This window comes from Scophthalmus maximus, chromosome 17 (assembly GCF_022379125.1).
Source record: "Scophthalmus maximus strain ysfricsl-2021 chromosome 17, ASM2237912v1, whole genome shotgun sequence".
Taxonomy (NCBI): Eukaryota; Metazoa; Chordata; class Actinopteri; order Pleuronectiformes; family Scophthalmidae; genus Scophthalmus; species Scophthalmus maximus.
Window position 1 is genome coordinate 17,966,552 of NC_061531.1, and position 24,678 is coordinate 17,991,229.

A 24,678-nucleotide genomic window follows, 5' to 3' on the forward strand; every position below is an offset into this window, starting at 1 on the left:
CCAGCGGCGCAGTGCGAGCGATGAATACCAACATCCAGTCAGCTATTCATTTTATTAGGGACTAAGGAAGGTGCTTCTCAGCAATCCTTGACCTTTCAAAAAATCACCTTCACACCCTCCGCTAGTCTTCGCCTCCAGTTCCGCTGCGGCTACATTATTTTTTTTTTTTTTAGATCTGATCATTTCTCCGTAATCAGATAATCGGAGGTGCTCGTTATCACTTTTCACTGAGCCGAGGCCTGCGCCCCGCTCAGACGGGCACTAATCGATGTTCTGTATCCCTGTTATACCGCGGCTTAAATTAGGGTTTACACTTTGGCCAGCGAGGGACAACAAGGTTGGACTTGAAGGGTGAGGGTTTTTCGATAAGGGTCATTTCCATCAACGCTGCTTTGGCGAGATGAAATGGACATTTTGTGAGTCAGGGCTTCGGAGCCGAGCCTCGACATCGAATCAGTGCTGAAGTGACACATTTTCAAAAAGGGAAAAAGGAATAAAAATGCCCCAGCTTTGCTTTTTGCTTTGCCAGAGCTGAAGTGAAACACAAAGACCGTTGAGCCTTGAATCAACATGCAGCAGAGGAACGACGGCACAACGAAGACGTTCCTTTTCTCATGCATTCGGAGGAAGGACTTCGCCCCCTGTAGCCCGAGTCAGACGGCAACAGAAGGGCAGCTCCCATGTCTGGAGAGCTCGGATTTGAAACCGCCTCGACACTTTGTGTCTGCAGCTCAACTTGATTAAGCCACTTTCATCTATTATGAGCCGAGAATGAGTTAATTCAAACTTTTTGTCAAAGTCATTTTTCAAAGGCAGACCTGCTTTATAGATCGACTAATCACCAGGGCGCTCTGTATTTTTTTTTTTGTTGTAGTGCTCCACAAGGCCCCATCCCAGATCTTCGCTCCGGATCCTCCACACCCCCCCCCCAATCATCATTATCCTCATTTTCATTTTCTTTTTGGACATATTTCAAAGTGCCCTCCAGGTTTCTACAGAAGAAGACGAAGAAGAAGAAGAAGAAGCTGGAGGTGGGGAACGTCACGCACAGTGGGACTGTCTTTCCCCGAGACTTCTCACACAAAGTGTAGTTCTTGCATTAATTTGCCGGAGCTAAATTTGCCGTGCCCCCCCCCCCCCCTTCCCCCGTGGAGAGGGGCAGTGTTTCTCTCAGCAGGCAGGCGGACGAGGGGCCTGTCTTCACCCTGCCAGTCACAGAACTGGGCTGACGGATGAGTGCAGACAGAACACCCCTGGAGGCTCATTACCCAGGAAGCCCAACTCTCTCTGGATGGGTCCGCTCGTCTCCCCGTCCCGCTACACCGCTGGGGGGACTGTGCAGAACGCAGCACCCAGCTGAGCTGTGATGTGGTGAGGCGACGGCTTCAACCGAGGAACCAGGTTGCATAAAAGAAACCGGGGAATCTAATCTTCGAGTTTTCCTTTTCATATATTTTACTTACATTTCCAAAGCCCAAAAAAAAAAGAGCACAAAATCGGTCTGGAATATTTTTTTTCCGAGAAAAAAACCCCAAAAGCTCTCTTCTTTCATTCTGCCTCACCGCTGATACAGTGACACTTTAATTATCCGAAGCGTGATCTCAGTCTTTGTCAATCAGAAACCCAAGTCCCCAACCTCAATGACGGAAATTGAGTTTCTTGTTGATATAATATCTAATAAGTCTTTTTTTGGAAAAAGCCGACTATAGTCCTCCTCTTTGCATCCAAAACAACAATAAACATGTTTTTTTATTTTTATTCTTGCTGTTGGAGAAGCTTCAGAAATTACCGCTTTATCCATCCAGTTACCGCCGGCCGCTGACTCAGGAAAACAAATATTGATACTCCAAAAAAACCAGAAGCCATTTAGAGAATTAAAAGGCGATGACTTTATCTCAGAGAAGGGCAGTCCAGTCACCTCCCGCCGCTGAGGCTCACCAACGCATTTACAGAAGCTTCACGCGGAGGAAAGGGGAAACAGAAAGAGACACACGGAAAGAACAGTAAAGAAAAAACCAGAGGACGAGGGACAGAAACGATAACTTAAAAAAAAATAACAGACGCTTAATTGACAGGGCTGAGAAGAGTCACAGTTTGGAGTCGTTCAGCTCGGTCGTGTGGAGGACACCGAGCCCAGAGAATGAAAAGGAGAGGAAGTGGAAGTGGAAGAGGAATGTGCATCAGGACTGTGTGTATCAGTGAGAGCTGCAGCCTCGTGTGATGGGGGGGGGGGGGGAGAAGGGCTTCACTATGATTGAGTGGGGCTGCGTTCGAGTGAAGCACCTCTCACCAGCAAGGTCAACGCCACTGACGGAGCGGGGAGTTATCATCTGTCAGTCAACAAGCGCCCAGAGACCACAGGGGCCAGACGAGGGCCCCGAGTCCAGGGACACGCGCGCGCAGCCGCACGGTTCGCCAGAAAATCACACCGTGCCAGTTTGCGGCACGTTATTTATCGCAGGGTTGTTGTTCTGAGCAGAGGAGGAAACAGCACGAGGACGGAGGTGAGGAGCGCCTACCCTCTGCTCCTGCGTGGCGACGAAGGTCTGGAAGCCGGGGGCCACGCCGAAGCCCAGCTCGTGGACAAACGCCGGCTCCGCCTGGCTGTGGATTTGCACCCGCACGCCCGCCTCAAAGGCCGTGTCCTCTGGGGAGAAGACAGACGGAGAGAGAGGGTTCATTTTCATTCAGCCAGTAAACAGAAAACAGAAGCGTTCAGGAAAAACAGTTTTTTTTCCGACTCTGCTCTGGGAACAGAGGAACAACAAGAAAGAAATAAGATACACTTGACACTTAACAGATGATAGAGTTCAAAACTGAATTTCCTGTTTGAAACCGCCTTTTAAACGTGTGAACGTTGGGCTTTTGGTCTCGAAGCTACACACTTCTCCGATTGTCTGGAGCGTGACACACACTCGCAGAGATGTGCCGTCCCATTGGTCTCGACATCAAACACATGGTGGGGAAGAACGCTTGGCACCGACTCCATACTGTGGATGAAAGGGGCCGTTTTCCAGCCATTTAGATCACACACACACACACACACACACACACACACACACACACACACACACACACACACACACACACACACACACACACACACACACACACACACACACACACACACACACACACACACACACACACACACACACACACACACACACACACACACACACACACTCCACTGCCGGCTCGACCGAGAGGTTCCGCAACAAAGATGTCGGAAACTTTCAGGATGACCAGCCACACACATGCACACACATACACACACACACACACACACACGTGATGGCCACATTAATCAAACAACTGCGGCGACTGATGTGGTGACAGCTTGGATAGAATTAAGGAAATAGATGAAGGGATCAAACATTCTTCCTCCTATGGCTTTGAAACAACATCAGTATGAAAGAGTAATGTGTGTGTGTGTGTGTGTGTGTGTGAGAGAGAGAGTAAAAGATGAGGAAGGAAACATTGGCTGCGTGAGAGAAATAGTAGGAGCTGTTTGAATGATAGGATGTGTGTTTCCATGTTTGTGAGTGTCAAGAATAAGTATGTGTATGCGTCCGCTCTGTCCTGTAAGAAATAGCGTCCCATCCTGTGTAGTGAAGGTCTCATACTTGTATGTGCCTATGATGCATTTCACGACCGCACAGAACAACCCCCCCCCAAAAAAAACGTATTGTTGCGTCCACCGACATATTCCTTCATTACATTATGAACAGTGAGCGGCGTGAACACAGCCTCTGAGTACACTGGCTGTTCACCGGGACAAGGGGACGTCTTGTACGACAAGCGAGTTGCGCGGCAAACAGGTACGAGCCGTCAGGCTCAAACTCACCGTGCGCAATTGTCTTGTGATGTTGCCGCACACACTGTGGCTTTGCTGCTCTGCAACGAATCAGCAGCACTTATAAGGCTCGACTGACTCTTCCCCGTTACAGGAAACTGTGTAGTTATTTGTTCGGCTGTTCTTACCGAGAGTGACAAAAGAGATGTTTGTGTTTTGTGTCTGAGCGAACTCTCTCACACTGTCGCGTTGTTCGCGCCCGTTTGTGTCAGCGCTTATCGAACGATGGTCAAGAGGGTCACAGAAAAGCCTGTCTGCTGTATCCTGAGTCAGAAGCAGAAATACTCGTATTGATCCTCCGGGAGGGAATTGGGTTTCGTTAGGGTTCAGTCGCGGCGAGGCCCGGGCGTGTCGGAGTCCACAACAGATCTATATGGTGTGTTTGTGGAGGAGGAGCTGCATGTGGTTGTGTGGACGTGAAGCAACATTTCAGGACAAAATGATCAAGCATCTCCTCAGATTTATAGAGCTCACTGACATACTCCACACTTAATCTAGTTTTATTTAATTGTCTCTTTTTATATCAAATTCTATTTATTTTTTTTGCCACGCAAGAGTCATTTTTGTTTATCAGTGGATGATGATTTTGACAGTTAATTGAATGGATTGAGTTGAAATTACGCTAAAGGTTTTCATGGTACCCAGAGGATTAATCCTAATAACCCCGTGGAACCTTTGACCTTTCATGTGGCGCCATCATCGGGTCAAATGTTTAGTTTGTCCAGTGCTTTCATTGAACACTTGTAAAATTGTATTGGTATTGTATTGTATATGTCTTTAGTGCTAATTAGCAACTGTTAGCATGCTAACGCGCCAAAACTAAAATGGTGAACACGATTAACAGCATACCTGCTACACATCAACGTGTTAGCATTGTCATTGCGACCATGTTAGCATGCTAACGTTAGCATTTTGTTCTTGTTAAAAGTTGGTCATTGTTGTGTGACATTTAACTGACCTTCTTTCATCCACCATCATCTCTTTTCAAAACTAAATAAGTTATTATTCACCGAAAGCTTTGCGTGTAGGGGCCGAACACACCCACACTTTAGTTTCACTGTTCATATTTAACATGCAGAATCTCACCACAAGGTCTATTTTGCGGCTCCTCTGGAGCTTTCGCTCACATCACATTGTCTTCATCGGCTCACGAGTTTCCTAGTTGTCAGGAAAGTGTACTTTTTGTTTTATTTCTGTGCTCTCTGACTACTTCAATGACTCATTTACAAGACTCATTGTCTTGTTTACTCATCCCGTCATTACTTTGCTCTTCTACACTGTTCGTGTCCACAAAGACCTATTTTAAATTCAGAAAGAGAGAAAAAAACTACAGTTGGCTCATTTTAAAAATCTAAAATACACACTGATATCAGCTTAACTTACAACCTGAAATTGCAGACATAAAAACCGCCACATCACGCTGTGCCGAAATGTTGTACTTCCCTCCATTTGCACAAAACGACATCGCTCTGAGTTTGCTGTTCGGTGGCAATTTACTTCCACTGAGAAAGAAAAAAAAAAGGCAATTTACAACAAGAATGACAATGAATGTCCCCGGAACGGCAGCAAATCAGGACCGCAGCCGGTCGTGACACTGCGGATGAATCGCATGGAAAATATCAAATCTTGTGCTGGGGAGACGCGTCGGGGGACCGACGTGTCCCGGGCAGAAGCAATTTTGTGTTGATGCATCGTGAAGAGAGATGAGCAGTGAAGTTAACACTTCCGGAGGAATCCTCCCCAGTGACCCCGTTTAACCTGATAAGTTTACTGCAAATCCAAATAATGTTATTATCCATGTGACGACATCACATCAGCAAAGGTGAAGAATTTGACCTTGGCTTTCCACAACTGTAGGAAGTTCTCTCGCTCTGGCTTTGCCTGGCTTTTTGTCGGGGGTGTGCCCGACTAGCCGATAGACATGCCGCGTGCACATTAAAGGGGCAGTAAGCCATTTTGGAGAAAGAGATCGTCAGTTGTCGATGTTTTCACTGCACAGGCCGGAGCTCGAACCCGCAGCCTCGGGTGTGGGAGACGGACGCGTTAACCACAAGGCCAAAAAAACCATAGTCGAATCGTAGCGTCTGTCGCTAGCACATCTCTTTAGGTGTCCGGGAGTGATGTTTACAAACTTTATTAATTTATTATTATTAAACCATTATTTTGGTTTTCAATTTGCTGAGTCAAAAAGCTAGCGGACCGCGGGTAAATATTCAGTGAATTTGACAAAAAGTGTATTGGATTGAAATCGCTTACTGTCCTTATAAGTATCGGCCGGACTACTGACTAACATTGCAGACCTTTCACATACACAAAAAACCTATAACACACTACAGGGAATGGAAAATTCATAATCGCTTGCTCCCTTTAAGATTTCAGAAGGCGAAAGCAGTAGTTTACCCTCCACACACACACACACACACACACACACACACATCTCACACACACACACACACACATCTCACACACACACACACACACACACACACACACACACACACACACACACTGACCAAATGCCGCAGAGGGAAATGACACAAGCAGATGAAGAACTTCCCACTTCCACTTTGCACTTGGTTTTGAACGTGTTGCTGAACAAACATCCTTCTGCTCCTCTCTGAGTGCTCGTCGCAATCTCTTTGATTTAATAACTGCAGACACAAAGAGTGCAAAGGCACAGCAAGAAATATATATATATATATATGAAAGGTTTGTCGGGCTCTACTCGCCTGCTCGCCACACAAAGTGGGAGCCGAGATCAGAGATGATGGATAGAACATTGACGGAAAACAAGACAGAAGGGAGCGGAGGGCGCGGGCCGGCGATGAGTCCCGGCGAGTGCTGTGAAATGCAATAAAACATGGCAGCCTTTTGTTGGAAGAAGAAAAACACATAAAGGCGCCCGTAAAGATGAGAACTGAGAGAGATGAAACTGAAGTACAAAGTAAAGCATCAATGGACCGGACGCGGCAAAGTGAGAGATATTCTCACGTTCTCAAGAAGAGAGAGATTAAAAAAGAGTTAATTCGTCATTTATTGAACATCTCTCCCGTTGTGCATCACTCCATCAATGACACGGTTAATACAGACATAGTGGGGAGGCAGCACAATGTAATTGGTTGCTTAGGAACTCCGACGCCGTCTGCTTTTTACGGACGATTTACTCTGAAACAAAACTCTCTGATGTGTATGATTAAAAATATAATTTTCATGTAAGTATCTTCTATAAGACGACTTTTTTTTTCCTCCACCACCCTGCAAACATTTAGCAGCTCAGCTGCCGAAGGGGAACGCGGCGGCCTGCGACTGAATAAACGGGCCACTTTGATCAAGGCTGCCTGACGAATGTGATGTCGGTGAAAAGGCCAAGGTCCAACCCTTCAGATGGCTGAACAGAAAGAAAAAAAACCAGCGCGCAGCAGAAGCTGAAATAATCAATCATCGTCAAATCAAAATGAAATATTTGGAAGTCTTTATGCTGAGCTCCCGGCTGCTAAAAAAATTAATTTCTTTCCTTCCTTTTCCATTCATTTCTGTAATTAGCAATGAGAAAAACAACACGTCTGGAGCTCAGACATGTTTTCATAGAGATGCAGGAGGCAGGGTTGGATGATGGATCTTCCTTGTGTTTGAGCCCAGAGTAAATAATGTCCATCTGCCGGGCGGCTTGCTGCTCTGGGAACTCCCCCGTCTGCCCTTCCACTCGGCTCGGACGTGAGTCGGCCGCTCAATGAGCTTGGCCGCGGAGCCGCTCAGACAGTCCGCCTCCCTAACACACTCCGTTTGAACCACTCACTGGACCGCGGTGTGGAGGATAAGTTAAGGCTGCGCTGCTTCATGACAAAGATGGTCACCGTTTGACGTGATTAAGGGTTCTGGACGTGCTTTATGACCACCCATGATTTCTGAGGAGAAATAACATTCATCGACTGAACTGAACTGGAGCCGACGTTCATCCATCCATCGTCTCCCACTTTATCCATTTAAGGGTCGCGGGGGGCTGGAGCCAATCCCAGCTGACATTGGGCGAGAGGCGGGGTTCACCCTGGACAGGTCGCCAGCCTATCACAGGGCCACATACAGAGACAAACAACCATTCACTCTCACATTCACACCTACGGTCAATTTATAGTCTCCAATGAACCTAACTCCATCCTGCATGTCTCTGGACTGTGGGAGGAAGCCGGAGAACCTGGAGAGAACCCACGCACACACGGGGAGAACATGCAAACATGCAAACTGCACACAGAAAGGCCCTGGTTGGTTTGAACCCGGACTCGAACCCAGAACCTTCAGAAGCCACCGTGCAGCCTCTGATTTAAACTATCCGCTGAAAATAAAGTTCCACCAGAACACAGCGTGAGAAACGAGGAACGAGAGAGAGGGATAGATTATGTTCGACTCCTCGTCGCCGTGACTTCGGACGGATCAGCGTTGAGTGTGCGACAGGTGAGCGTACCTGTGTCGCCCCACACCGGCAGGTACTCGTCCTGCTGGATGTCCAGCATGATCTCCAGGCCGTTTCCTGTCCCTCCCTTCATGGTGGTGCGGAGCGTCTTCCCTTCCTCCGCAGCATTGAACACGTAGCACTTCCCGTACCTGGTGAACACCTGAGAGGGGACAGAGACGGAGAAAGAAGACCGATTAGTGACGGAGTAGTGAATCCTGATTCACTTGACGACGGCCCATTTACTACCTGCTGTCTTTTTAGTCAAGAGCATCAATGTAGAAGAAAACTTTGCTCACTTTATCAGGTTTTAAGAGTTTCATGTCACTTATTTTTTAATTACAACTTGAACCAATGGCAGTTTTCGCTTTGTTCCTACATGTCTGAATTATGAAGAGCACAAAATACATTCGTGGCAGCTCCCATCAGCCGTACCATTCTGTAAATATGCACCTCATCTGCGACTAATCATGTTGTATGAGCCAGTTTGTCCATTTTTGTTTGTGTTATTAAAACCATGACACAATTAAGTATAGAAAGTATTTTTGAAACTGAGAAAAACGTCTCTGAACATGATGATAATTGGGGAAGAAGGTAGAGAAAGCAGCAGTTTCCCCTCATTTCTAATCAGATTACAGGATATTTATGGCCAGTGGACCGTGAAGCCAGAACCACTGGGACGAGAGCGTCGCCATTGGTTTGTGGATGACGTCCGCGCGCTCAACGTTTGACGTCAATTGAGTCTAGAGGGTAAAGTCAATTCAGCGGTGGTCATTTTTCTTTCCTACTTTTACTTCAGAATAATGCTCAACGTTCTTAAATGGCTTCACACACACACACACACACACACACGCACACACGCACACACGCACACACACACACACACACACACACACACACACACACACACACACACACACACACACACACACACACACACACACACACACACACACTCAGGTGTAAAAGTGAAGTGTGCGTCTCTGATAAAAGGACAGTTCCTCTGATAAATGCAGGCGGCCAGAGAGGCACTCTCCTCCATCCCTCGCATTATCTTACATTCTCTCTCTGCAGGAGCCTTCAGTTTACTTTTGATTATTTCTAAATTGTGCTCGGCTCTTATCAGTCCAAGCTGAGCAGCCGCCGCCTGCAGAAGCAGAGAACGAGCGAGAGGTCACGGCAATTTTTCGCATGTAACCGCTTTAAAAAGCGGAGAGGACGCTGCCATTAGTGTGCCGGGCTCCAGGAGGGGGCTTCTGCGAAAAACTCTCCATTCCTTCCATGTTGTATTTGTGTCAATGATATAATGACACACTCCTATTAGAAGTTCTGCACGTGGAGACTACTAATGTCCAACCAGCGCCTGACTGAGTCGCAGCTTCACTCGCAAAGAACTGTTCTCGTGCACGCAAACATGTAAATGAGACTGTACTTGTAATGTCTCTAACTCATGGAGAGTAATCACCATAGCAACCACCCACTTTAATGTGGCGATGACGGATTAGAAGGAAGTGAGTGAGCGGAGACTTTCTTTTACATCCACAAAAAACAACTATAACACTAGAGGAAGAGCCGGGAACAACCATATGTCTCTTTTAACAAAGGTCAACCAGTGTTGTATATCCAGGCTCGTGTCGGTGGATATTATTATTAGTCTCTGCCTGTTCAGCACCAAATGTTCTACCTTGACACTTCAGGACCGGTGCAAAATTCGGAGAAAAAGAAAGAAACTATTTGCCTTCAAGTTTGGAATTCTTATTATTATTTTTTTCTTATTGTTGAAAAAGACATGACAACCGAGGGCAGAGTGCGTCGCCGACCGAATGATGGAGTGTGTTCAGATGGCGTTTTCATTTCATGCTCCTCCTCCTTTATTGACACTGGCCTTCTCCTGGATGATTTACCGACATGACTGATCGACCACCTAATGCCGCGGAGGCCGGTGCGGATCGGAAGAGAATATGAAGTGCCCCATTACGGTGTCACATTACAGGTTCATTCACCTCTGGGATACAGAGGTGCTCGTGACAGATACGCATCCCGATGAAATAAACGACGCAGCGGGATTTGCTGGAGTATAGTGAAGAGGACAGCAGATGAAAATTCATGGCGCCATCAATCATCCTTTGCAGGTACAAGCTGTGGCATCGCGGCATTATTGTGCACTCACACAAACCTCCCGGCGCCAGAGAGGAGAGACCCGAACGGAGGCGGCCCGACGTCCAGCGCTCATCCCTCGAGGTCTGGTAACTCAGACCCAGTCGGGGTTTTTCCTGAAACATGACCAGGACTTGTCCTGAATGAGAGGATCGTCTGACGGCGCCATCCGATGAACCTCATTCACGAACGATCGGAACCCTTCCGTTGAACCCTCGCCGGCCAATTGGTCGCAGACTGTAGCATGAAGCGTAGTGACCCGGCAGTCATCCGCTGATCTGTTCCGCATTTGAGTGCATGATGGGAAGCACACATTGGCGTGAGTACTCCCCCAACGATTGCTGTTCATTTTAAACCGTCTCCGTCCAACGTCCCTCTCTGACCCGCCCGGGGCGAGGACCGCCTCCAGGGGAACGCGGCTTTTGTCAAGGCCGATGATGTTTGACGGACAGGACTGGGGGTCGGGTCAACGTCCCATTAGACCTGAGACGGGCAGAGAAGCTCCTCTTCAGCCGCACGATGACAAAGACCTTAACAAAGCCTTGACATCGGGCCCTGACGCCGTCTCCCCCTCGTTCTCAGATCCATTATGAACTGCCGCCTCAGGTGGAGCTGTCAGACGGGCCGAGGTAATGAGTTCTCAAACCTGTCTGGCAATGAAGAATAGCACAGGAAAAGCTGCTCTGCCCCCCCCCCCCCCCCCCCGAAAAAAAATGTGTACTGGTCAAAGGATATATCGGTTTCTCAAGTCAAGTTCTCCAAATACACAATATTGACTCTCACTGTCTGCGTTAGGAAGTTTGTCCCGGTTGTAATGTCATGCTGTCATTGTTATGATTGACAAAATCATTAAATATATAAGTGTCAGTTATATTGTTGTCATTATAGGACCCTGCTTCTTTCTCCTCTGCACTGTTGGGTTTCTCCGTGATATTGAAAAGCTTTCGGCGATTTAGCAGTAAACAAATAAAGCTGAATTTATTTCGTGTAACAGGTCCTCCGATGCCTCCGGTGCCGATTGATCAATGCCAGTGAGTCACTGCAGGTTAAGATTATTTCATAACTTCCTCTAATAATCATGAATAATCCGATAAGGGATAAGATAATCCGTTATTCGTCCTGGGGGAAATGTGGGTGTTACAGCAACAATGGAGAGTAGAATATTAAAAAAAGCAATAGGATATGTACAAAATATATAGTATAAATACTATATACTATGTAATCATTTCTTTTGCTGCGCTAATAAAGTGTTTTATGTAAAGAAAAGCTCAAATTAGGACACGCAGAGTCAAACGTATCGCTTGTAGTTGAAAGTCACAAAGAATTATTTGCCAACTCTACAGTTCCCCCCTTTAAAATTGTGTTTTAGCATCTATAAGATCATTTTTTAAAGGTTATTTGTTTTTGTTTTTTCTTCTTTCTGTCACAATATGTTTCAAGCTTAAGACTTTAAAAGCCAAAACGGAAACCAGACAAGTCCGCAACTAGCTGGTGAACATAGTGAGCGCCAGATATTTCCCCTGGAATCTGGTGACTTTTAATAACGTAGCTCCACGTGTATGTCCTGGATTCATCATGTCAGAATTTGTCAATGTTGAGCTGTGCTTGTTAGAGCTGCCAACAAATGGCCAAAAATACTTTCACGCCCCTTTGGACATAAAAAAATTAGAGACTTCATTCAATGTCGCTTTGTGCTGCTCCTGTTTTTTCCTCTCTCGTGTTGTTGAACACTTTTAATTGAGTCGGGGCGCTGCATAAAAGTTGGCGCAGTCACACCGCCTGGCTGCCAACACCACATTAGTTTTTCCTGCGACGGAGCCAGAGGTCTGAGGGCCGAACCTGCGAGCGGGAGCACGCAGCGGCTCGGCGGCCAATTGCAAAACGCCTCTCGACCAACGAAACACGTCTCATCGTCGGTATTCACGGCTGCGAGTGTGAACGCCCTGGAGGCGCGCAGCTGCGGAAAAAAAAAACATGGCCGCGACCTTGCACGTTGGCCGCGTGGCGCCTCCCGCGGAGGGGCCGCCAAGAGGATGACGTGGCCATCGGCGCGTAGTGGTCAGTTGCTCGCGCCGGCCGCCGCCCATTCTTCACCGCGCTCCAGGGCAATGCAAAGGATTGGAAATGTGTTTTCACATGAATGGATGAAAAAGAGGACGAGTGTATCGCTGACTATCTGACCTCGAGTGAGGAAACTGCACAGCTCCTTCTGTTGGGACTCTCGCAGATCCCTCCCGCTGTGAACTCCTCCCGCTGTCTTATGCACAATCCCATTTTTGTCATCGCCGCTTTGCAAAATGCTTCACTGAAGTGACGCCAACAAACGGGAAGATTACTGCTCCACAAAAGGGCAATTCTATTGGTTTGAAAAGACGAATTTGAATTCCCGTTGCCACTGGCCCAGTGCAGGCCATCGGCCGTATCAACATATCCCACTTTCAACGCTACAGACACGGCGAAGCTCCGTCTACAAGAAAGAGCTTCGCCATATCTGCCACGTTGGCCCCTGTTCAAACATCCCGCTGAGTCGATTCAGTGACGCGTCGTCAATTTGAAAAAAAAAAAAAAAAAATCTATGAATAGATTAATAACCGCTTCGCTTTTGTGATATTAAAGCCCGATCTGAAATTGGACGTAGTCTCCTGAAGAGCTTCATCATCAGGTACCGACTCGGCTATTACGTTCTGTCACAGGCCTCTCCGCGGGCGCAGAAAGGACGGGGCCGTGCGCTCTGTGTTCATCTCTTTCTTTTCTCTTTTCCCTCCTGCAGGAAGACATTCTACTGTCACCCGCCTCTTGTATTCTTCCATTACAGAATACGCAGGTAATAAGACACTTCTCCTGCCCATTCCATTCGCTTTTCAAGTTGCCGGGACACAAAGCGAGAGGAGCACTGAAGGGTAAATTGAAGTGTTAAGCGTAACTGTCAGCCCAGCAGCTTTAGCAGGTTTTCCTCAAGCACTTTGCGATATGGTTATTCTGTTGTTGTTTTCTTTGACAAATCAATATCTATATCCAGGTGTCATTTTATCATAAAAACCAGAGTAGAGGGAGAGCTGCAGGGGTTCAGACACAAGAAAGAAGGGGAGGAGAGAGGCCTTCTATTTTTTTTTTTATCCTGGAGGCTCACGGAGAGAAGAGGAGAGCAGTTAAGTTTATGAAAAAGGTCTTTGAGTTGCAAGGTGAGCACTTTCGGAGCCGCGGCGGCCGCAGTTAAATTGGTTGTACTGCTGTGGGGATAAATAATGCAGAGGGGCTGCCGCGCTAGCGACGGGTTTGGCAGTAAGTTTGAGAAAGGAGGGTCCACACACACACACACACACGCGCGCACACACACGCGCGCGCACACACACACGTGCACACACACACACCATTATGGCCCTATGCGTGGCACTCCCACTTGCTGCACGCCAAGCCAGCGTCCCTCACACGGCGTTGCCCAAACATATCTCATGTCACATTGAACAAATTCCGCCATTTATGTGACGTGTTGGGCGTTTTATGGAAGCGTATTCATCGCGGCGCTCCGACGCCATTTCGCCACGCCACTCGACAATATTTTATTTTGCAAGACAGCGCGCGCGAGTGTGGAGGGGCTGCGATAGGACACGAAGGATGGCACTCACCGCCGCCAGCGGTATATTTATGTTCTCTGGGAGGGTGGGAGGGAGGGAGGGAGAGTTATGGATGACGGTAAAAAACTACAAAGAGAGCACAAGGCAGATAAAAAGAAGAAGAAGAAGAAGACAGGATGGAAATAGAGGAAGCGAGAACGTAATCTAGAAAAGACAAGAACACGAAACAAGAGACTGCCGGGTTGTCTCTAGCGTAGATCGTGTGTTGAAGAGTTATTCGGCCTAATGGAGTTTACAGCGAGTGGCGTCGCAGAGGCGGAGCGCCCGTCGCCCGGATCGAGTACCAGGCCGCTGTTGGATCTGTTCGTCTCAAAGCCCAGAGATGCAGCGGAGGCCGACCAGGATCACTATCATACACGGCCCCAACATTGGAAAGACCTCAAAGGAACTTTGAGGATATTATTCCGATTTTTTTCCTCTCTCTCCTCACCAGGGAGGTTGCCGTGGAGATGCTGAGTTGTACCAGGACGAAATCATTACCCACGTGGTTAATCATATGGTTTTGTTGGCGGGGCCGAAGCAGAGGAGGCTCCTCCGGCCTGTTAGGGAGGACTATACACAACCTTGGCCGGTGGTACAGAGTCATTTCTGGCATCTAGGAGTGAGTGAGTGAGTGAGTCAGACCTGTTCCTGTCGGGACAGGGAGGCACAAGTAACTCGTGAGGGACGGCCAGGACGTCGGGACTGTCCTCACCCCTTATCTCACGCTGCCCAGGCATCACGCAGCGCCAGGCTCTTATACAGGAGATGTGAAGAAGGTTCGCCATGTTTTTAAGCGGCATATGCAAAAGGAAATATGCAAATGCATCTAAATTATTCAACCATTACGGCAAGGGTGTGTGCATATTTCTTTTAAATCTGATACTACACCGACCTCAGATGAAAAACCCATTCAGCATATTTGCACAAAATGTTGACATACAGTAATATTTAAAGCTAAAAGTCTCCTCCGGATTGAAAATCCTGTGAATGTTAGAGATAATTTACAGATATGTATGCTTTCTCAATTGCGTGCAACCGCCGAGAGTCTGATTGTTAGTCCTCCATCTCGTCCCATCTTGTCCCATCTTGTCCCATCTCACACACACACACACACACACACACACACACACACACACACACACACACACACACACACACATACACACACACACACACACACACACACACACACACACACGTTCTGCAGCAGCCTCCATCTGTCCTATATCTCTTTGCACACAGACTATAATTTACAATGCATTAGGCCAGGTATAAATGGTAAAGCACAGACCTGCACATGTTGGCGTGTGTGTGTGTGTGTGTGTGTGTGTGTGTGTGTGAGGCCATAGGGGTCAGAACTCTAAAGAATCAAGAAAAACATCTGTTTATCTCAAAGTGGAGCACATTAACAACCTATTATGTATAATAATTGTTTATTTATCTGGTTTTTTTTTCATTGATGAGACTTCATGTTAAATGTAAGTAATGTATTGTGCATGTACTGAAATAATGGTGATTTGGCGTCGCAGTTAATATGCAATAATGTAACCATAGTTCTAATGTATGTCACCTCATGGTGACATGGTTCAGCAATGTTACACAAGTGATGCTCTCCGATGTGTTTTGAGGATAAAACATGACACTCTATCTTTTCTCATGAAGAGAGAGAGAGAAAAAAAAAGATTAAGCTGAAGAATCCAGACATCTCTTCCATAAACTAGAATGTCACTGAGAAGAGCAAATTCCTCCGTCAAGGACAAACAGTCCCCCTCAATTCAACCGAGTGTGAAAGCGAAGCCGACAAAACAACGCAGATCGTGAAATCATCATCTCCATCACGGAGGATTGATAAAAAATACTAAACAAAGTACACAAAAAAAGCATTCATTTACAACGTTAAACAAAACCCACACAGATGAGAAAATGAGCGACACGAAATAACCTTTATTAAATATATAAAAGTGACAGAGAAACATGCCGACTATATTATAATGAACTAACAGAAATAAGCCTGACATTGGCTAAACTGTGATTGAGGCTACGGATTGTATTTGTTTTCTCATTATTATTATTATCATTATTACTATTGATCGACGCTCGGGCCCTAATAAAAGTGCAAATGAAGTGTTTTATGAATGTTGTATCTGTCGGTTTGATGTTAAAGACCGGCGCGTCTCAAAGCTTCCCAGGCAGTATGTCTCTGCTGAAAAGAGATTCATTTCAGAGTCTCCTCCTCATTATCACGTGTGCACCTCGACATCCTCGGGTTTAGTTAGTGCCTCGGAAAGACATCAAATCAAACAGGAGAAGTAACTTTGGGATGAACATCTCGTACTCTCCGGGTAATAATTGAATCGCTCACACTTCGCTTCAACCGCCGTCTCCTCTCGCAGGTTGGAGACGAAATTTAAAAATTTAAATGATATTTCACTCCACCGCTCTTCCATCGCTCCCTGCATGTGAGTTACGTCAGTGTGCAGAGTGTGTCCAGATATAGCTCTGGACCGGCTGTCACATCACACGTACACACACACACACACTCTCTGTCATTACTTTTAATAAGTTGTCTCTCGCCGCTGTGCTGGTGCTGGTGGGGGCTGTCACAGTCTGGATGGGCCACGGGGTGGGGGACCCGCGGCAGCTCCTAATCATCTACAGGAGACCAACTCATCTGACGGGGTGACACATCGTGTCTCCGTCACAATGCGTTGGCCAACGGATGTCGGCTCTGCGAGGCTGCTGAGGTGTGCTCAGTACACGGCCAAGGTTATAGTCCTTGTGGTCCCAGGAGAAGGAATTTCACAGTGAATCATATCTCAGAGGGGGTTTACTGCTCGGAGTGAAGAACTGCTCTCCACACCGGCTCCGTCTCCGACGGAACACCATTGACTATTGAAGGTGGAGCTTCCTGAAAGCCGTGATGTGATCGATACCACCGGCAGAAGCCTCGTTATCCATAAATATCCAATGAGGCTTGCAGTTGGACACCAAACGCTCATTAACTAATTCGACGAGGCGACATCGAATCAGGAGGTAGAGTTGGTCGTTCCATTTAACCCGAAGGTTGGCGGTTCGATCCCAGCTTACCCTACTCCGCGTGCCGTTCCTTGGGACACTTGACCCTAAATCGCCTCTTCCGACAGTGTATGGATGTGAGGTTGATCAGTTCGCTCGCTGTCACAAGTCGGCAATCAGCGTAAATTTTGTTTGCCACGCAAGCGGCAATTGGTAATGTCGGCGGTTCGATCCACAACTCGATCCAGAGTGGATGAAATTCCAACACTGCTGGAAGAATTATGTTTGGACGTCGATGGTTCCCCGAGGACGAATCCTCCCGACTTCTCCACGAGAGTTGTAGGGAAAGGGCGACGTGCAATTTGTCCAATACTTTGTTTTATGACTTCATATCTGCCATTCTAATGGCAAAACATTAACGTTGAAATCACCAGCCAATCTTCTGAATCAATAATTCACTCTCCTCCCCACTAAAAAGCATTTCAGTTGCCTCACCTTTAGATTAGTTGCTATTTCCAGAACGGTTTCCTTACATTTATTCTGTATTTTCCATTTGCAGATTTCATAAATTTTTTTTGAATGTAATCCCATCTAATATCTGCCCTCTAGTCTGTTGGACATGAACTTCCAGCTGTTCGCTGCGGGTCATCATCCACCCACGCTCGGACTGAGCTGCCCCGGCCTCGTATCCCAACAGTTGGCCGGACACGGTGTGTGCGGAGGTTTCGCCGCTTCGCATGCGCCATTTATGAATCCACGGTTGGAGGCAGGCGTCTGCGGCTCCCCATGTGTGGAGGCAGCTGTGCGCGACGTTGCCGCGCAGGGAGGAAGACGAAACATGTTCATAAAGTCAACGAGCCTTTACTTGACAAGCGGAGGGAGGCATGTCAAACAGCACCGAGGCACTGAAACGTGCCCTGCTGGTCTCTCCGGTGAAAAAAGAAGAAGGCTGCTGTTGTAAAAGAAACACAATAATGGTCCATCATTGTTATTCTCTCCAACTACTGGAAATTTCCACTTATAAGCCGACATGACAGTGCGCAGATGGGTTTATTTTTGCTCACGGGCCGCAAACACATGGGAAGCCGCCGTACCTGTGTTTGCTGTGGGCTCCTAAATTAATAAGTTTGCCGAACAGTGGAGTGCGGCTCGACGTGAATACAAAAAATACATGAAAGTGCATGAAAAACTGTGAAGAGCGGAACTAGAATCACTGCCTCACAGTCAAAAGCCTCCAGGTCAAGTCGCAGTTTACATCCATGTCTGTCATGTGATGACATATGTAGTGAAGACTTTGAAGGAATCCATTTTTTTTTATGAAATGGAAGTTATCATTATAATAACATACGTGATTCCAGCGGGGCGGCATGGTAATACAGTTTACTGTCGCCTCACAGCAACAAGGTTTGGACCAACCAACCGCCCAGGGCCTTCCTGTGTGGAGTTTGTATGCTCTTCCCGTGTCTGCGAGGGTTTTCTCCTTGTTCTCCGGCTTCCTCCCACGGTCTAAAGACATGCAGGTTGGGGTTAGGTTAACTGCTGACTCTGAATCTACCATGAATGGTTGTTTGTCTCCGTATGGTGGCTCTGTGATGGTCTGGCGACCTGTCCGGGGCGATGGAAGGATGGATGAATCCAGTGAATGATGTCCAGCGAGCGACATGCTGTGTTCACTTTAACAGACCGTGTTTCTGTAACATCTTCAATCTCACCAGATCTGTACAGTTAATGCAATTTCAAGGAGGGCATGCAGGATTTTGTGGAATAAGGTCACGGTGTCCTCGTGTGTCTGCTTTCAGCTTTTTCCCGTCAAAGGGCGAACGTACGCAGGCTCACCCAGTGTCGCTTTGTGTTTAATAAGTCTGAACTTTCCAGAAAGGTCCTGGTGTTGTTACGACAGCTCCTCTTCAGGCAGCCAATCAGACGGGGTTGGACCTGACAACAGGGTGCCGGAGACGAAAACGGAGGCAAAGCTTGTTGCGTTTGGGTCGATATTGAGCTGTACGAAATGTCACGGAATCTATTTCAACATAACAACCCTATGGATGTTTGTGTCGGCTGTGGTGTTTTTGTAATTCCAGGCGTTTCCCATTGCACGGGAACGGGACAGATGTGAGGTTCGGGGAGTTTTTTTTACCAAATTCAAAAGAGATCCCTTCAAGGTCTTCCTGAGATTCTCTGGAACGGGACAGACGGGCGACCCAAAAATATACAACGCCTCCGGCCACAGCTGTCACCAGAGCGGAGGCATAACAATTCCTACCCTCCACTTCTATCTTATTTATGGTGAGATGGAAATACAGCAGAGGCGTGTGTGTGTGTGTGTGTGTGTGTGAGAGTCTATGTTTTCAATAAGAAACCTGGGTAGCCTCTCTATGAAAAAAAAAAAAAAAACTTGCCATTGTGACAAGGGAGAAACTCTTTCAGTGGCCAACTTTTGTCCTTGTGTAAAGTGACTCCCCATCATGAATAAGAGATTCTGGCTTAGTTTCCGCAGATGAGGAGGAAGAACCCTGGAATGATAATGACAGCGTGAAGCACCGACGTGACGGCGGGCCGCATTTCATATCTGCCGAGCAGCAGAGTCACCGGGCCGTGAAATAATGTTGACAGGAAATAAATAGACCCGAATCACAGAGGTCGCCAAGGATTCTCTTTTGGAAGGGCCGCCGTTTAAAAGAGGCATAGTGAAGAGAGGGAAGGTGAGAGAATGTGTGAGGATTTGTTTTTTTTTAATTGCCAGTTGAGAAAAGAAAAATGATCTTTGCCTTTTTGTTTCAGTCACATTGAACAAACAGGAAGTGAAGGGTAAAGTGGGCGGGGACTACGTGTGACCACGTTGAACAGTTGATATCAGTGTGAAACTATAATCACCAGAGTTGCCAAAAATTATAATCATCTGCCAGACAACACCGTTCATTAGCGAGTTAGCAGCCGAGGAGTTGGGCGGTTCCCCACATAGACACTTCATCAGCTCGTGAATTAGCATAAATATAGAGATGCTTAACACTTCCAATGGGCTCGGGAAAATGGAAAAATGAAAAATCAACGTAACCAAACGACGACTGTGGTCTTTCTGATTTCATTAATACTGAGCGAAGGAAGAGGCTGGGATGAATTATTCCATCTCTATGAAGCTTCACATAGTAAAAATTGTGCATCACTGTCTTTACTTTATTTTGTGATGAATATGGAAGCAAATCTGTGTAACCAGACTTTGAAATTTAAAATTACATTTATAATTATTATTGTTATTATTATTAAAAGGCATTTAATATCTACTACAGAATTTTCCAGCATTGAAATTATGGACGAGAATATTATTTGTCCATGAATTTTAACCCTTCACATTTGAAGCACTGACATTTTTTTTTACAACGAAATTATCTATTTCGATTTTTTTTCCCGAATTCAACATCGCAAATGATGATTTTCACTGATTTCGGGTTTCACAGTTCACAAATTCCTAATCCAAGTTACAATATTCAAATCCTAGAAATTCAGAGTTGCTCAAATTGGATAGGCTAAGTTCAGATTCCAAAATTGGAGGGGTGTTAAAAATTCAGTAGTAGAAATTCAAAGTCTGGCGGCGGAGTCTCAGATTCATATAGCAGAGCCTCTCACGTCATACCAACACCTCCACACGACGCACCCCCCCCCCTGCAGACGAACCACTCGGCTCAGACCACTTGTGCAGTTCTTTGTATTTCCCCCCTGAAGCCACATACTGAAGAGCAGGAAACTCCACTGTGTTGACACGCTGAAGTGATTTGGAGAAAAAAGAAATCGATCAATATGTTGTCGACTCCTTCAGTTGCTGCCTCCTTTAAAGTCATTTCTCCAACAACAGAGACTCTGCTCGGCTCGGGGATGAACGGACTGCGACAGTGGCAACAAACTTACAAATCCACCCGTCAAAACTCCACAAGCTCCTGCGTCATAACCGCATCCTGAGACATGATTAAAGCAACTTGCCGTCACTGCTACATCACAGGATCACGTTCTGGTTCATCTCTCCCAGTCGTGATACTTCAGTCTGGTGCTGTGCTCTCCGACAGCTCGCAGACCGGATCAACACGGGGGTTTTCTGGCATAATAAGGTGTTCTGTTAAGACTGTACGAGGCCAACGCGAACACGCTGCCAGATGACATAATAATGGATCAACAAGACGACAATTTAGCCCGATTATGACACTAGACAGTGGAGTTTAATCTCGAGGGTCCTGGATAATCACCAGTCTTTTTCGCAATATCCTGCTCTCACTGTCGCGGGCAAGACTTTAATATTCATACAGGAGGCGACAGGGGAGGGACACTCAGCGGCGACACATTAAAGGAGAAGCCGGGGGAAGCGACGGCTGCAGACGCTTCTCGCACGGGTGCAATAAAGCGGCGTTATCGTCCTCCGTGACGGGGGGAGGGAAAGATCCGAGGGACTTTGGGGGAGGGTTCATTGCCGGGGCACCGGCGGCAGCAGCAGCTCCGGTCACAATGGAACTTTTCCCTGCCAGCCCCCTCGTAACGTTTCTGGAAAAGATCCGGTAAAAGTGTCCTGCCAGTCACCTGCTGCGTCGGTCACATGACTGAGACAGACTCGGGACATTTTTTCCGTTGTTCACGTCTGAAAGGGATATTATTTATATTTTCTTACAGTAGAGTGGCAGAGCATGAACCCCGTATTACTAACATGAAGGCAGAATTGAGAGTGATGTGGAGAAAAGGTAACATGGTTAGAGGAGTCATCTTCCACCATAATGGATGGACGGATGGACTTTATCGATCCCAAACTGGGAATATTTAGTGTTTTACAGCAGCAGGGAAACTTTTGCATCAAAGCTCTAAGAATATGGAATAGAAATATACACTTTTTTCTTAAATTACATAAAATATTACAAGAATTTGCAATTTGTTACCAGTAATGTGCAGAAGAACACGGTGACATGAAGGTGCAAATGTTGTACGGTCTATATAGATACAGTATCACATTTATATGAGGAAGTGGTTCCACCCTGATGGGAGTGGTCCACCAATAAGACACGAGGGGGCCACTGGATGGTTTGATGCCAATGAAAACGACGATGTGAATCATCAGATCTCAATCTATTTGGTTTCAGTTCCACACACTTATAGAATCAGTGTCGCGGTGCAAAGACGCTTAACGCTGGGTTTGTCTCGGTCTGTGAGGTGCGTGCTCTCACTCGTCCGTGTGGATCTGTGTATGTGGAGCATGAACCAGCGCATGTTGTTGAGGGCCGCGCGTGAATAGCACTCTAATTTGCATAGAGGCGAAATAGCAATATGTCAACGGGGTCCGCTCGGCCGTACAGATCACATCACAGCGGCGGCGAGAGGACAAGTGGCTAACGTGTAATCCAGTCTGCACAATGGAATACAGCCCATCCTGCATTTCCAATTTGTCAAAACTGTGTGACGCCGTCCTCCATTACGATCCATCACGAGCGGGTTCTCACCGCGGAAAACCTTCGCTCGCCGTGAGTTTCTCGGACGGGACAGAGAGGGAGAAAAACATATACAATTGGGTGATATGTGCATCGTCTCTGCAGTGGGACGTGATGGGGAATAGATGAACGGCGACGCTTCGGAGTCATACGCCAAATATGTGAAAAAGACATTTCCTTCAGCTCGTCAAATTCATATGCGGATACAGAGATGAGGAATCAGATTGAATTTTGTCCCCAGATGTCTCCTGTACGCCGCGTGTGTACACGAGTGAGGATCCAACCACAGAGAAGAAACATCCAATCAACACGTTACCTCTCGTCTTCTCTGTGTGTGTGTGTGTGTGTGTGTGTGTGTACGGCATATGGCCGATTAGGCGAAAAGTTTCATTGGCATCGAGACTGAGCTTGTTTTCAGTTACGGCTCACAGTTAGTTCACAATCACCACAAAGTGAGTGTTTTATTGGAGCTTGTCCACAGAGAAGAGCAATCGGGAGCGCAGGATGTTTATGCAAAACTAAAAGATGGTTACATAAGTACGATGTGTCTCGATATGTTTGTCAGCAAATACGTTTTTAGGGTCGGATATTGAAGTTTTGATTCAGAGACGGTTCCGAATTCATCCCTAGCGACGGAGGCACATTTATCTTGAACGCGTCTTCACTCGGCCCTGTACTGGGTGGTGGTGGTGAGTTCATGGGTCTGGGAGCAGCCGGAGCTCCGCCCACGTCAGGGAACCAGTTGTCGAGGGGAGACGCCCAGAGAGATCATGAACCACGGCGACGTGAAGCGGCTACATCTGGTCCAATCTGTTCACGCCAGTCTGAGAACGATCGGCTCGGCCCAGTGAGATTTCCGCAACGACACTATATCTGCAAAACAACCGTGAAAACCACAAAGGTTATGATATCCATGTCCTTAGGTCGGCCTGCATCGTCATGTGGTTACATATGGAATATATATCAATAAATTAAAGTTGCTCCCCCGATAGTTATCAGCTGTCGGACAGAGAAGGACAAGCTCTCTCGGGTCCTGTTTTACCAAAAGAAATCCCATCAGTCCCGGAGAATGTCAACAACTCCCTTGTCTGGCGCCTCCCACGCAGAGTAACGCGACAAATGTCAGGCCTTCAATCACGATGCCGCTGGCCTTTCCCCAGACGGACGGAGCCAGCGTGTGTCACCTTGGGTCCATCGCCTTCACTGAATGAAGCGGTCACCGCGCAAAACATGACCTCGCGCAAAACCAAGGACAAGAATTCATCCGGAGGAAAGCTCTCGGATTACCTGCGACCCCTCCTCCTCCTCCTCCTCCCCCTCCTCCTCCCTCCACCTTCACACACACATTCGACGATATTGATTCTCCGTTTGATTCCTAAGTCATGAGGCTTCTCCACCGAAGACACGAGGATGCTCGGCGGTGGAGCGCAAAGTCCATCTGTCCAGATCGTGTTCCTGTGGCCGGGTAACAGGTTGGCAAAGCGAGCTCTGATCGAATGTTACGGGCCTGCATGTCCAGATTTGATTCATGTTGAGTCAGTCTTTTTCTTTTAAGCCACCTCCGCTGGGTACTCCTCCCTGGTCCTTGTCCATGGACCGCCCACCACGCTGCATGTCATGTCATGGCCCGGTCTTTCCCCACTGGCATCCAACAACAAGCTCCACATATTTAAATATGGTAGGATATTTAAATATCGTAGGATTACTTTTTTTGTCAAAGAAATGGAAAAATGGAATTAACGGCACTTTTGTTTCGGTGTTTTAGGGAAGTTGGGCTTTAGGTTAGTCTGTTTATTGCGCCACACCTAGTTATATGTATCGCCTAGTTTCACAACAGGATTTGTGGACTCACATCTTATCAGATAAAGGCCCAAACTTTAGGCAGATAAACCATCTCTCTCAGAGTAAATGAGATGCTGCAGGGAAACGAGTGAATGTGAAACGAGAAATGCGAGGTCTGTCTGCATCTGGAGATTTACTGAGCTCACTGATTTTGTCATCCTCTATGATCCCATCAAAGCCGGACGCCGAGTAATAATGCCAACGACGAACTGTCAACTCCAAAACTATTGCACGACGGTTCTCTTGTTTGATATGGATCGTGAATCCTCCAGTGCAGCATTCATC

The 24,678-nt window shown here is 47.0% G+C and overlaps 1 protein-coding gene across 4 annotated transcripts in view; it reads right to left on the minus strand.

The window, feature by feature from the left end:
• asic2 (acid-sensing (proton-gated) ion channel 2) overlaps window positions 1–24,678 on the minus strand; it is a 228,478-nt gene that overhangs the window by 11,955 nt on the left and 191,845 nt on the right. For all 4 annotated transcript variants that reach the window (XM_035614325.2, XM_035614326.2, XM_035614324.2 and 1 more), the window contains 2 exons: window positions 8,316–8,466; window positions 2,520–2,647 (listed from right to left, as the gene is read on the minus strand). In XM_035614325.2, coding sequence (XP_035470218.1) covers window positions 2,520–2,647; window positions 8,316–8,466 — 279 coding nt within the window. The remainder of the gene's footprint in view (window positions 1–2,519; window positions 2,648–8,315; window positions 8,467–24,678) is intronic.